Raw genomic sequence first — 15,340 nt, 5'->3', positions numbered from 1 at the left:
TCATAAACATTTCGGAATAATTGTGCACAAAGTAAAACTGGATCTACGTACAGTGAATGTGGAATAAGCAAACACATCCCATGCCATTCATCAATACTTTCTATAAGATAGTGAGTGTATTTGAAAGTTGCAAACGTTTAAATACCTTTTGATGAAAACATTAAGTAGATATTTGCCCATTAAGGTGTCTAATCGACCAGAAGACCGTTGAATTCATCTAAAGTAGATGAAACGATTAGACAATGGCAACATGCTGTTTTAATTTCATTCATGTTTATAAATACTGCGTGTATATCTTGTTCAAAATATTGTCAACAACTGTGTTCGTGCCTGTCTGCTTTATCACAATTATATAATGATTACCCAACCTCTTTAGGATGTCAATGTCAAAACCTACCCCAGGAGCTGGTTCTTCAACGGGCGAATACACGAAGGGCGATGTCGAAGTTACACTATCGACCAGTGTGTTTTCGGGCAATGGGAATTCCAACAGGTTGTCCGTTGGAAGGCCTAGATTGTTTGGTTGTGGTGTGACTGCATTATCCCCTGGGCTCATCAAGTCTACCTTGCTGCAAGGTGTGCCTGGAAGTAAAAGTCGTGAGTTTGTAAAAGTAGTCTATAAAAAAATCACGATTGATTGTAAATATAAAGGAAACCATAGATAAAACGATTCTTGAACTATCAACATCATCAATCCTAAATATAGATTCACGTCACATAATGAGGAATTCATTTCACAGTTTACGACAGCAGGCTTAAAGTAAATGTGGCAAGTGCAGCTCCATCCTCACACTATGACAGTTAACATACATATTTACTCACCAGTAGTTCCACTAGTTGTGGTTGTTCCACTGGTTGTGGTTGTTCCACTGGTTGTTGTTGTTCCACTGGTTGTTGTTCCACTGGTTGTTGTTCCACTTGTTGTTGTTCCGCTGGTTGTTGTTCCACTGGTTGTTGTTCCTTAACAATAAATAGTTCCAAATGTTAAGATTTACAATTCGCACAAAATGTTTTCTTCATTTACACATTCGCAAAATGACATACGAACATACAAGGGAAACACAGTTATTACAACAACAAAAAACGTTCTATATTCACCTGTTGTTAAATGTTCGCATATCTCGATCTTTTCAACATCTGTGTTCTTTGGCACAATAATACTTGTAACCTCTTTATTTATAGGCACCTGAAATGAAAAAGGATTCAACTATTGAATTTGAATTCATTCATCTTCATTTAGTAGGGGAAACAATCTCACGCATAAACCTGGTCAAACAGTAGCTTTAAACAAAGCAGCTAAATGCAATCTTCTATAAATGTTAACGTTACTCATGAAATTCTGTCATGTGATGTAAGTAGAAAAAACATGTGTGTTCATATTTTCTGCGGACGATTACTCACCTTGTAGCTGTTTGTCCCGGGGAGTTGAACTCCATCAATCTTTTCAAATACATCAGGCCTGTTTACTCCCTCTGGTGCTTTAACATCTACAGCTGTACCCTCTGTTATGTCAATAACAGTTACAAAGAACGGATTACCATTCCTTGTACCAGAAACAGTTGTTGTTGTATCTACAGGGCTCCCATTAACTGTGAAACCAGATGGAGATTCGTCTGTTAGCAGAAGAATCACCTTGGTTGTGGGTTTGACGTTAAATGGTGCCTGAAAGTTAAAATCGAAACGTTGTACAATTAATTAATGGTATTAAACAGAGACATATCAGACGAAATATGATACAACAACTACAGAACCATCTAAAATGAAACATGCGCAATGCTCACTCTAGAGATGTGCAAAAATCTATTAAAATTTGGAGCCAATCTCAGAATGCGGCTTAAGCCATATATACACATACCTACCCTGGTCTAATAATATCAATTCAACCACAAGGAATATTCAATCTTGTTCAAAATATTGTCAACAACTGTGTTCGTGCCTGTCTGCTTTATCACAATTATATAATGATTACCCAACCTCTTTAGGATGTCAATGTCAAAACCTACCCCTGGAGCTGGTTCTTCAACAGGCGAATACACGAAGGGCGATGTCGAAGTTACACTATCGACCAGTGTGTTTTCTGGCAATGGGAATTCCAACAGGTTGTCCGTTGGAAGGCCTAGATTGTTTGGTTGTGGTGTGACTGCATTATCCCCTGGGCTCATCAAGTCTACCTTGCTGCAAGGTGTGCCTGGAAGTAAAAGTCGTGAGTTTGTAAAAGTAGTCTATAAAAAAATCACGATTGTAAATATAAAGGAAACCATAGATAAAACGATTCTTGAACTATCAACATCATCAATCCTAAATATAGATTCACGTCACATAATGAGGAATTCATTTCACAGTTTACGACAGCAGGCTTAAAGTAAATGTGGCAAGTACCGCTCCATCCTCACACTATGACAGTTAACATACATATTTACTCACCAGTAGTTCCACTAGTTGTGGTTGTTCCACTGGTTGTGGTTGTTCCACTGGTTGTTGTTCCACTGGTTGTTGTTCCACTTGTTGTTGTTCCGCTGGTTGTTGTTCCACTGGTTGTTGTTCCTTAACAATAAATAGTTCCAAATGTTAAGATTTACAATTCGCACAAAATGTTTTCTTCATTTACACATTCGCAAAATGACATATGAACATACAAGGGAAACACAGTTATTACAACAACAACAAAAATTCTATATTCACCTGTTGTTAAATGTTCGCATATCTCGATCTTTTCAACATCTGTGTTCTTTGGCACAATAATACTTGTAACCTCTTTATTTATAGGCACCTGAAATGAAAAAGGATTCAACTATTGAATTTGAATTCATTCATCTTCATTTAGTAGGGGAAACAATCTCACGCATAAACCTGGTCAAACAGTAGCTTTAAACAAAGCAGCTAAATGCAATCTTCTATAAATGTTAACGTTACTCATGAAATTCTGTCATGTGATGTAAGTAGAAAAAACATGTGTGTTCATATTTTCTGCGGACGATTACTCACCTTGTAGCTGTTTGTCCCGGGGAGTTGAACTCCATCAATCTTTTCAAATACATCAGGCCTGTTTACTCCCTCTGGTGCTTTAACATCTACAGCTGTACCCTCTGTTATGTCAATAACAGTTACAAAGAACGGATTACCATTCCTTGTACCAGAAACAGTTGTTGTTGTATCTACAGGGCTCCCATTAACTGTGAAACCAGATGGAGATTCGTCTGTTAGCAGAAGAATCACCTTGGTTGTGGGTTTGACGTTAAATGGTGCCTGAAAGTTAAAATCGAAACGTTGTACAATTAATTAATGGTATTAAACAGAGACATATCAGACGAAATATGATACAACAACTACAGAACCATCTAAAATGAAACATGCGCAATGCTCACTCTAGAGATGTGCAAAAATCTATTTAAATTTGGAGCCCATCTCAGAATGCGGCTTAAGCCATATATATACATACATACCCTGATCTAATAATATCAATTCAACCACAAGGAATATTCAAACTTCTTTAAAATCTCGCTGAACAAACATGTCAAGAAAATTTTATCTTCAAGAAACACGTTGCTTCACGATAGAAAGGATAACAAAAAAATGTTCAAGTCACAATATAAATATTTTCATTACAATCTTCTACAGTTCATCATGAAAGGTAAAATACATATGTTGTTACCGATTAAGGTAAAATTATTCATATTCTATCCCAAATTTACATACCGGACATGTGAGTTGTGATAACTCTATGCCTAACCACCTACAATCACTTATCCACAGTTTTAACAATCCCGTTCTAATAAAAATAATAATAATAATTATGCTTCTTGACTACGACTACACATAGGTACATTTCAGGCTCTCATAAAGTTTTGAACTCTCCATATAGTGCTATTCAAGACTGAACATACATATTTATTAGTAGATCTTAATTGATTGAGATAACCACACAACTAATTATCATATTTTACACTTCTCATACTATAAAAGCATAATGTAGGTTCTTTTCGGTATCCTACCATCATGTATCTCTACTAATTTTAGCCAATACATACATTCTAAACAGACCATTTACCTAAAAAGCGTAATGACCACGTTCGCCATCTGCAATAACATTTTGAATCTGAGGTCCAACATCTAAAACTGTCTTACATGCCATTAAATCTACTTATTCTATCTTGTCATATCTGTATAAACACCAAACTTCAAGAACCACGTAACAGAATTGGTTGTATTCGTGTATCAAATAAAAAGAAATTTAAAAACCAAGCAAGTCGACTAGGTCAAGTTTGTTCAAGTTGATAGTTACTTGCATTTGCATTTGTTGATCTTTAATGTACTAGAGAATATAATTCCTAAATATCTATATGCATTTAGAGATAACATGTCCTTCCCTTTAGAAACCACACCTCTTTTGCTGATAAGCATCCACCTCTGTTAAAAACAACAATATTTGTCTTTTCTAAATTGACTGTTAGACCCCACATAATTGCCTGTGATTCAAGAAGTTGTTACTGTAATCCTGATATTGCATCAGATACCAGAATGGCATCATCAACAAACACAAATAGCAAGATTTCGAACATGTCCATGTACAACTGCACTTCAGATTCGTGCTTTTAACATATTTTCCTATAAACTATCTGAATACGGGCCATCCTCAAACTTAGTACAATTCACAGATTCAAATGCTTTTCTAAAATCAACGACGGCAATATAAAGTTTAAGTTTCAGGCTTCATAAACATTTCGGAATAATTGTGCACAAAGTAAAACTGGATCTACGTACAGTGAATGTGGAATAAGCAAACACATCCCATGCCATTCACCAATACTTTCTATTAGATAGTGAGTGTATTTGAAAGTTGCAAACGTTTAAAAATACCTTTTGATGAAAACATTAAGTAGATATTTGCCCATTAAGGTGTCTAATCGACCAGAAGACAATGGCAACATGCTGTTTTAATTTCATTCATGTTTATAAATACTGCGTGTATATCTTGTTCAAAATATTGTCAACAACTGTGTTCGTGCCTGTCTGCTTTATCACAATTATATAATGATTACCCAACCTCTTTAGGATGTCAATGTCAAAACCTACCCCTGGAGCTGGTTCTTCAACAGGCGAATACACGAAGGGCGATGTCGAAGTTACACTATCGACCAGTGTGTTTTCTGGCAATGGGAATTCCAACAGGTTGTCCGTTGGAAGGCCTAGATTGTTTGGTTGTGGTGTGACTGCATTATCCCCTGGGCTCATCAAGTCTACCTTGCTGCAAGGTGTGCCTGGAAGTAAAAGTCGTGAGTTTGTAAAAGTAGTTTTTAAACAAATCACGATTGTAAATATAAAGGAAACCATAGATAAAACGATTCTTGAACTATCAATGTCAACCATCCATGATTTCATCAATACGTCATATCACTTACTTTATAACTGTAGAACCACAAAACCTATGTTGAACGAGTAACGTCCATTTGACAAGTCTACATTTGCTAAATAATGTAACTACACCAGTGATAAAATAAGCACTTCATTCATGAACTAATAAGCCGAAGTCTCACGTTTATAAATAGTTCAATACATATATTATTACCCTTTGTAGTATTTGTTATGATGCAGTGAAACCTCGTTATTTTGGCCTAAATCCTCAGTCTGGACATTTGATAACCTGAGCGATTTCACAAGACACTGTATCGTTAAACTTAATTAGGTTTCACTGCACATTCTTAATATATCCAGAAAGTTAATGCAATTTCTGGCTAGTGACAGAGAGGGAATGGCTAGTGACAGAGAGCGAATGACACAGACACCGTTGTACAAAAACAAACACACCACAAGAAACAAATTCTTATAACCCCAGTTTGATAATCTCTCTAATCTTGCAAGGAAACAAATCCCTTGATTATGAGACCGGTTTTTAAAAGTTCCCGACACCTGGCTTTTATTCCCAGTTGTGAGTCTTCAATTTCGTGGAACAGCATTGTGCTGAAAATTTGTCACTGCTTATACTGTCAAACTATCACCATGTTGTATAGAGGCAATACTGATGTTTTGTAGGATTGAAAACGTAGACAAACAATCACAATCGACACATAGCATGTGACAATTTGCTCACAGTCCAAATTGTTTGCTCTGATAGTCGACATCTAAACCAGGGAATTTGGCCAAAGAGTTTAACTTAAGCTTAGCGATGATCTGATATCGCTCAACAATGGTCAAACATCCAATTCAGTTTAACCGATTTGTGCACATGAGCTAGAAATAAAAGGGACCGCCGTTTCATATTTAGATATATGCATTAAAATACTTAGTGCAAAAACTACACAGAAGACTGTATGAAAAAAGGGATGACTTTAACCTTTCAATAGTCCCTTTATGTTGAGCAATGTTCCTGCAGCGCAAAAACAGATTCCACTGGGCGTAAAAGGCAATATAACGGTGAAACATATCTGAATAGATCTCTTAAAAGTAAAAATAACATCTGTTGGACATATCTAAATTTGACGCATCAGTGACAATAGATAAAGTCAGATGCAATTTCCTATTTGAACTTATGTTCCCCTGCTTTTCCCAGTGAATAGTTTACTTGCCTTACATGTATTTGTGACAGGTGACACATTTTGGGTAGGTAATGCTAAACCGTTTTCCGAAAACCTGGTATCAACATTATTAACAGCGATTCATAAACACATGCTTAGGATATAGGCAGAATCGCACAATGGACTCTTAGTGGAGATGTCTAATTATCATGGAAATGTTTTTTGTCACTTTTATTGTTACCACATGGTGTGCTTACCCGCCTGTAAATGAAAAAAACCGTGTGAAAACAAAGACCTTGTGCTGTATGTGTCGCACTGCAGAAATAAAGTACGATTGCATAAAAGAACCAGAATCATTCCTTTCTATACTACGGCAAATGATTGAAAACAAAAAGAAACTGTCATACTACTAATAACAAGCATTACCCCATCAATCTGAAGTCATGCAAAGAAGTACAATAATGTGTGAAGCCAAATTCTGGTGTCCCCCGGCGTGATATTGCTGAAAACTTTGATATGACGACCTCATTCCTCGAATGTTCTCTTATGCCATGATGCCTTCTGTGTTGGCTATGCAGTGTGAGTCGATCATCCATATCGTATCATATAATGTATTTTATCAGCATTTTCCTTTGTGGTAGCAGTTGAAGGTTGCGTCATCATCGAGGCTCCCTCTCTTGAACTCCGCTGGCAATCTCTCAACAGTGGCAAAGGATAGAGCATCTCCACCTAAAGTTAACACCCTGTAGGCATGGATGGCCACTGGAGCCATTTTCGTTGGAAATAATTGATGACAGCGTGACAGGCATTTTTATAAATTTCCATCAACAGAGAACGCAATTCACTTTGATGTCTGCAGAAATATGCCCCCGACTGTATCACACAGTACAGCCGCATTTTCATAATGATGACTCCCTCAATAGAATCCGACCTCGGCAATGTCGGACAAGTCCATTTTATGCACAGGTGGGTATTTCCCCCATATTCCCATTCCTCACGTGGATTACCTTTTCTCCCAATACCTATTTACATATTTTGGATGCGATTGCTCAACCATCGCGTTTTTCTAAGATGCCAAGCTATATCTATGGCGAACAACTCACTAGACAATCCCTTCCCAAAAATATCGTCGTCCAAATATGCAACGTCATCAAGTTGCGAGCGCATGTTCGAATCTCCAGAAATGAGGTCATGATGGAACAATGTTTTATCATGAAATTAACCATACATCATTCTTCATTGTTCTTTGGGATTTATCGCGCTTTCATCGATACATCCATCTATCTAAAAACTGTTTAAAAGTGTAGTGTATAGCCTTCATAGTACCCTTCGCAGAAAACAATGATCAATCAACGTATGATCGTTAATCATCGTACAACATGTAAAAGTCATGCACAGGCACTTTACCTGCAGACATGGGTATATTCCTTCTGTTCGAGAATAACTAAATATATACATTAACAATGCCAGTGTAATAGACCATTTACTATGTCGAAGATACTAACGTTTGCTTATTTCATTGTCGATTCAAGATATTTAGACTTTACAGACTTAACTTTGTGATCACTTATTATCATAGGTACAGTATACTGAGCTTATATGAAAATGACTTAGTCGTATTTTGTTAACAAAATTAGTTGTTACTTGTCTTGTTAATATGACCTATTACAATTTCTTAAAAAAAAATGTCATAAGGAGGAGACTAATGATACTTATTTACAATTCATAACTAAATATGCTTCAATAGTCGTGTATTGTTTTCTTTTTAGTTTTAAAAGTGACATGGTCGTCATAATTGTAGAACTACTCATATGGATATAAAAGAGATTGTGATTTATGATACTTGGCATGAACAAACATATAAATGTTCGTAAACCTAATCACTGACCACATCCTTTTGTCTATAGGTGATGGATGCCGGCAAGTTCTTCCTATTTTTAAGTATGTAAATATATGTCAAACATTCAAGGTTGGTAAGGTGTCAAATCGGTGTGTGCAACTCATACATACACAATATTAGATCTGGATCTTAGATTGAATACCTCAAGACGAAAGAAGTGCCACATCCTAGACACCATCATGAAAATTAGGTGCATGGCAACAAGAACACATGTGTGGGAGGGTTATGCCCTGAAGTACGGGTGGCAAAAAGTCGTATTGAGTTTTCATATAATATGCAATACTGAAACATAAGAGTCGTTTCTGTTTTGAGTTTATGAACTGAACTTTATAGCTGCAAAATTAAATGTATTTGCTCTACATCATAGTGAAGACAATCGTTCATTTAATTTGATGGCTGGATTTTTTGTTCAATTTTCCTTTGATAGGAGTTCCTAACAACCGTGCTATGGAAAATAGGGATTTCAAAATACGGCCACAAAGCTGTCAAATGTCATGTTAATGTTTAATAGCTATTCTGCTAATAATCCGTACAATCAGAAATCTGAACTCGATTTAACTGCGATGATACATTGCAATCAAACTTTACCATCAGTCATATTTCCAAAAAGGCTATCTGATGAGCTTCCACTGTACGTTTGTCTGTAAATAAACATGCGCTATCGACATTTTCGGAGATCATGCACTAATTATTAAGCTTTTTGAGCTATTCTTATTGACGGCAGTCCATTCTTATGTCAGCCAGTAATACTCACAGCGGTTCATGAGCCCATGAAGGCAAATTTATAGAGAGCGACAGAAAACAGAGTCTAGTGTCTATGTTTTACCGAAGCAAACATCAAACAACTCACCTGTCGTGCCACTGGTTGTGGTTGTGCCACTGGTTGTGGTTGTACCACTGGTTGTGGTTGTTCCACTGGTTGTAGTTCCACTGGTAGTTGTTCCACTGGTTGTAGTTTCACTGGTTGTTGTTCCACTGGTTGTTGTTCCACTTGTAGTTGTTCCTAATGGAAACGATTGAAATATGTATCCCATCTTGCACCCTGTATTCTACTGAAACTACATAGGATATTCCATAATTGTTATCTTCTCACACTATGTTTGATTTATTTTCCAAATCTGTGATCTTTACGCCTCTTTCGAGCATGAAACAACAAACAAATTAAACCAACGCAAGGATAGTGTAAAAGTGGAAACAATAAATCATTAAACACGATATTCATAAAGAATCCTCAGTTTTATGTATATTTCATGAATTAATGTTAAACTGGGTTTACTTAAATAAGAATGATGGTTGCATTATGACCTACAAATATACATTAGGGACATCCTTAAACACAAAGCTAATATTCACATCCTTACCTGTTGTCTCGTGCTCGCATATGACAATTTCAGATACACTACTAGTACTCGGCACAAGAATGTCTGATACTGGACCATTGACGGGAACCTGAAAATTAAGAAGCAATTTACAGTTTTCATCTAATCATCTTATGTCTTAAAACACAAATTGGAAAGGAAAGCTTACTCTCAAAAAGCATTAATTTGGAAAACATCAGCAAACTAGTACAAAGGAAGATCAGGTTTTTCTGAAGAAATAACTTAAAAAGAACTGAGAATCACTTATTTTAGGTGTAGCATCTAAACATTAAAGAAATGATTACTTCAAAAGTAGTAGAATCTGTTGGATCTGGAGTGCCCTCAATCTTTTGGAAGACTTCAGGTTTCTTTTCTCCAGAAGGCCTTTCCACTGTGACTGGATTTTCACTTGGCGTAATTTTCACGGTAGTGAGGTAAACAGGTTGGCCCCCAATCGTGCCACTGGTACTGCTGGAGGTATCAACTGGTGTATCATTGACTGTGAAGCCATCGGGTTTCTTGTCGGTTACCAAGATAATCTCATCAGTCGAAGGTTTGACAGGGAACTCAGTCGCCTGAGGAGTTCAAAGAAATACGTTATTACCTTCACTTACACACTGTTTCTGTACAAACAAACATTAAGAGGCCAATTTCTTGGTGGTCATGTTGTTCTTAATCCAATATTCTCGTGCCTGTAGGATATTATATGTACCATTCATTCCATCAGGTTTTATCCACATTGAAAAATGTTTTGTACATTGTCTTCTCATTTAGCATATGCTATGCTCTCTACTGACATACCTGAGGGTTTGTGGTTTCCTTAGATGGCACTGAAGTGAAGATTGTTTTAGATGTGACTTTGACTGTGTCAACAAACGGTGAGTCCTCCAATGGAATTTCCGAGAGAGGGTTGTCTGTATTACCGACTGGGGAGGGTGTCGGTGCTGGTGATGGGTTCTCACTTGAGTCCATAAGATCAATCTTGTCACATGGAGTCGTTCCTGTAAATATGCAATACATCCGTGAGTTACAAAATCCTCTGTTACTATATTTTAAAACAGGTTGTATGTTTTCACTTTATTCAAACTAACTAACCCAGCACATAGTGGATATTACAACCAAAACTACATTAATCAGATCAACCATATCACAACTAAGCACATCCTAGCTAAGGCTATCATTCTAGTCTATTATCCATTTACAAAGAGAACTAATGGCATAATTGTGGGGGCAGTAAGTATTCTTTGTGATAAAGCATTGTAAATTGATGCACTATACAATCTTCACTCCTGATGAATTGCATATAACAGTCAACAGAATTTAATTCACCCGTTGTTGTTGTTCCACTGGTTGTTGTTCCACTTGTAGTTGTTGTACCACTGGTTGTGGTTGTACCACTTGTGGTGGTTGTTCCACTGGTTGTCGTTGTTCCACTTGTAGTTGTTCCTGATGAAAATAATTGAAATATGTATCCCCCTTTGGAGTCTGTATTCTGTTGACTTTAGATAGTACATTTAATAATCCTTATCTTCTGACATTATATTTGATTTCTTTTCCAAAACAGTGATGATAAATCATCTTTCGAGCGTTAAACAACAAACAAATCTGACAATGCCAGGATAGTGTACAAGTGGACTCATTAAACACGATATTTTTGAAAAAGGGTTTAGTTTTAATGATTCAAAGTGACTTCTTTTAAGTATCTTTCATGAATTAATGTTAAACTGGGTTTACTTCAATCACATTGATTGTTGCATTCTTTTCCAGAAATATGGATTAGGGACATCCTTAAACACAAAGCTAATATTTACATCCTTACCTGTTGTCTCGTGCTGGCATATGACAATTTCAGATACACTACTAGTACTCGGCACAAGAATGTCTGATACTGGACCATTGACGGGAACCTGAAAATTAAGAAGCAATTTACAGTTTTCATCTAATCATCTTATGTCTTAAAACACAAATTGGAAAGGAAAGCTTACTCTCAAAAAGTATTAATTTGGAAAACATCAGCAAACTAGTTCAAAGGAAGATCAGGTTTTCCTGAAGAAATAACTTAAAAAGAACTGAGAATCACTCTTCTTAGGTGTAGCATCTAAACATCAAAGAAATGATTACTTCAAAAGTAGTAGAATCTGTTGGATCTGGAGTGCCCTCAATCTTTTGGAAGACTTCAGGTTCCTTTTCTCCAGAAGGCCTTTCCACTGTGACTGGATTTTCACTTGGTGTAATTTTCACGGTAGTGAGGAAAACAGGTTGGCCCCCAATCGTGCCACTGGTACTGCTGGAGGTATCAACTGGTGTATCATTGACTGTGAAGCCATCGGGTTTCTTGTCGGTTATCAAGATAATCTCATCAGTCGAAGGTTTGACAGGGAACTCAGTCACCTGAGGAGTTCAAAGAAATACTTTATTACCTTCACTTACACACTGTTTCTGTACAAACAAACAGACAATTTTCTTGGTGGTCATGTTTTCCTTAATCCAATATTCTCGTGCCTGTAGGGTATTATATGTACCTTTCATTCCATCAGGTTTTATCCACATTGAAAAATGTTTTGTACATTGTCTTCTCATTTAGCACATGCTCTCTACTGACATACCTGAGGGTTTGTGGTTTCCTTAGATGGCACTGAAGTGAAGATTGTTTTAGATGTGACTTTGACTGTGTCAACAAACGGTGAGTCCTCCAATGGAATTTCCGAGAGAGGGTTGTCTGTATTACCGACTGGGGAGGGTGTCGGTGCTGGTGATGGGTTCTCACTTGAGTCCATAAGATCAATCTTGTCACATGGAGTCGTTCCTGTAAATATGCAATACATCCGTGAGTTACAAAATCCTCTTACTTTATTTTAAAACAGGTTGTATGTATTCACTATATTCAAACTAACTAACACAGCACATAGTGGATATTACAACCAAAACTACATTAATCAGATCAACCATATCACAACTAAGCACATCCTAGCTAAGGCTATTATTCTAGTCTATTATCCATTTACAAAGAGAAATAATGGCATAATTGTGGGGGCAGTAAGTATTCTTTGTGATAAAGCATTGTAAATTGATGCACTATACAATCTTCACTCCTGATGAATTGCATATAACAGTCAACAGAATTTAATTCACCCGTTGTTGTTCCACTGGTTGTTGTTCCACTTGTAGTTGTTGTACCACTTGTGGTGGTTGTTCCACTTGTTGTCGTTGTTCCACTTGTAGTTGTTCCTGATGAAAATAATTGAAATATGTATGCCCCTTTGGAGTCTGTATTTCTTGACTTTAGATAGTACATTTAATAATCCTTATCTTTTGACATTATATTTGATTTCTTTTCCAAAACAGTGATGATAAATCCTCTTTCGAGCGTTAAACAACAAACAAATCTGACAATGCCAGGATAGTGTACAAGTGGACTCATTAAACACGATATTTTTGAAAAAGGTTTTAGTTTTAATGATTCAAAGTGACTTCCTTTAAGTATCTTTCATGAATTAATGTTAAACTGGGTTTACTTCAATCACATTGATTGTTGCATTCTTTTCCAGAAATATGGTTTTAGGGACATCCTTAAACACAAAGCTAATATTTACATCCTTACCTGTTGTCTCGTGCTCGCATATGACAATTTCAGATACACTACTAGTACTCGGCACAAGAATGTCTGATACTGGACCATTGACGGGAACCTGAAAATTAAGAAGCAATTTACAGTTTTCATCTAATCATCTTATGTCTTAAAACACAAATTGGAAAGGAAAGCTTACTCTTAAAAAGTATTAATTTGGAAAACATCAGCAAATTAGTACAAAGGAAGATCAGGTTTTTCTGAAGAAATAACTTAAAAAGAACTGAGAATCACTCTTCTTAGGTGTAGCATCTAAACATTAAAGAAATGATTACTTCAAAAGTAGTAGAGTCTGTTGGATCTGGAGTGCCCTCAATCTTTTGGAAGACTTCAGGTTTCTTTTCTCCAGAAGGCCTTTCCACTGTGACTGGATTTTCACTTGGTGTAATTTTCACGGTAGTGAGGAAAACAGGTTGGCCCCCAATCGTGCCACTGGTACTGCTGGAGGTATCAACTGGTGTATCATTGACTGTGAAGCCATCGGGTTTCTTGTCGGTTACCAAGATAATCTCATCAGTCGAAGGTTTGACAGGGAACTCAGTCACCTGAGGAGTTCAAAGAAATACTTCATTACCTTCACTTACACACTGTTTCTGTACAAACAAACATTAAGAGGCCAATTTTCTTGGCGGTCATGTTTTCCTTAATCCAATATTCTCGTGCCTGTAGGATATTATATGTACCATTCATTCCATCAGGTTTTATCCACATTGAAAAATGTTTTGTACATTGTCTTCTCATTTAGCACATGCTCTCTACTGACATACCTGAGGGTTTGTGGTTTCCTTAGATGGCACTGAAGTGAAGATTGTTTTAGATGTGACTTTGACTGTGTCAACAAAAGGTGAGTCCTCCAATGGAATTTCCGAGAGAGGGTTGTCTGTATTACCGACTGGGGAGGGTGTCGGTGCTGGTGATGGGTTCTCACTTGAGTCCATAAGATCAATCTTGTCACATGGAGTCGTTCCTGTAAATATGCAATACATCCGTGAGTTACAAAATCCTCTGTTACTATATTTTAAAACAGGTTGTATGTATTCACTATATTCAAACTAACTAACACAGCACATAGTGGATATTACAACCAAAACTACATTAATCAGATCAACCATATCACAACTAAGCACATCCTAGCTAAGGCTATCATTCTAGTCTATTATCCATTTACAAAGAGAAATAATGGCATAATTGTGGGGGGCAGTAAGTATTCTTTGTGATAAAGCATTGTAAATTGATGCACTATACAATCTTCACTCCTGATGAATTGCATATAACAGTCAACAGAATTTAATTCACCCGTTGTTGTTGTTCCACTGGTTGTTGTTCCACTTGTAGTTGTTGTACCACTGGTTGTGGTTGTACCACTTGTGGTGGTTGTTCCACTGGTTGTCGTTGTTCCACTTGTAGTTGTTCCTGATGAAAATAATTGAAATATGTATCCCCCTTTGGAGTCTGTATTCTGTTGACTTTAGATAGTACATTTAATAATCCTTATCTTCTGACATTATATTTGATTTCTTTTCCAAAACAGTGATGATTAATCCTCTTTCGAGCGTTAAACAACAAACAAATCTGACAATGCCAGGATAGTGTACAAGTGGACTCATTAAACACGATATTTTTGAAAAAGGGTTTAGTTTTAATGATTCAAAGTGACTTCTTTTAAGTATCTTTCATGAATTAATGTTAAACTGGGTTTACTTCAATCACATTGATTGTTGCATTCTTTTCCAGAAATATGGATTAGGGACATCCTTAAACACAAAGCTAATATTTACATCCTTACCTGTTGTCTCGTGCTGGCATATGACAATTTCAGATACACTACTAGTACTCGGCACAAGAATGTCTGATACTGGACCATTGACGGGAACCTGAAAATTAAGAAGCAATTTACAGTTTTCATCTAATCATCTTATGTCTTAAAACACAAATTGGAAAG

At 36.6% G+C, this 15,340-nt stretch overlaps 1 protein-coding gene across 1 annotated transcript in view; it reads right to left on the bottom strand.

The window, feature by feature from the left end:
• Nucleotides 1-15,340, bottom strand: part of LOC139470044 (mucin-3B-like) — a 191,389-nt gene that overhangs the window by 75,377 nt on the left and 100,672 nt on the right. Inside the window, exons 164-183 of the mRNA XM_071252333.1 lie at nt 15,185-15,272; nt 14,695-14,811; nt 12,948-12,998; nt 12,377-12,576; nt 11,892-12,161; nt 11,590-11,677; nt 11,100-11,216; nt 10,572-10,771; nt 10,076-10,345; nt 9,774-9,861; nt 9,263-9,415; nt 5,074-5,258; nt 2,986-3,246; nt 2,683-2,770; nt 2,425-2,544; nt 2,004-2,188; nt 1,402-1,662; nt 1,099-1,186; nt 823-960; nt 398-582 (exon numbers count right to left, since the gene is read on the bottom strand). Of these exons, the coding sequence (XP_071108434.1) occupies nt 398-582; nt 823-960; nt 1,099-1,186; nt 1,402-1,662; nt 2,004-2,188; nt 2,425-2,544; nt 2,683-2,770; nt 2,986-3,246; nt 5,074-5,258; nt 9,263-9,415; nt 9,774-9,861; nt 10,076-10,345; nt 10,572-10,771; nt 11,100-11,216; nt 11,590-11,677; nt 11,892-12,161; nt 12,377-12,576; nt 12,948-12,998; nt 14,695-14,811; nt 15,185-15,272 (3,153 nt within the window). The remainder of the gene's footprint in view (nt 1-397; nt 583-822; nt 961-1,098; nt 1,187-1,401; nt 1,663-2,003; nt 2,189-2,424; nt 2,545-2,682; nt 2,771-2,985; nt 3,247-5,073; nt 5,259-9,262; nt 9,416-9,773; nt 9,862-10,075; nt 10,346-10,571; nt 10,772-11,099; nt 11,217-11,589; nt 11,678-11,891; nt 12,162-12,376; nt 12,577-12,947; nt 12,999-14,694; nt 14,812-15,184; nt 15,273-15,340) is intronic.

The sequence above is a fragment of the Haliotis cracherodii genome, unplaced genomic scaffold, assembly GCF_022045235.1.
Source record: "Haliotis cracherodii isolate W230 unplaced genomic scaffold, xgHalCrac1.p SCAF_20, whole genome shotgun sequence".
In the NCBI taxonomy this organism is placed as follows: Eukaryota; Metazoa; Mollusca; class Gastropoda; order Lepetellida; family Haliotidae; genus Haliotis; species Haliotis cracherodii.
The sequence above is the reverse complement of the archived record's forward strand: the minus strand, read 5'-3'. Positions and strand labels throughout refer to the sequence as shown.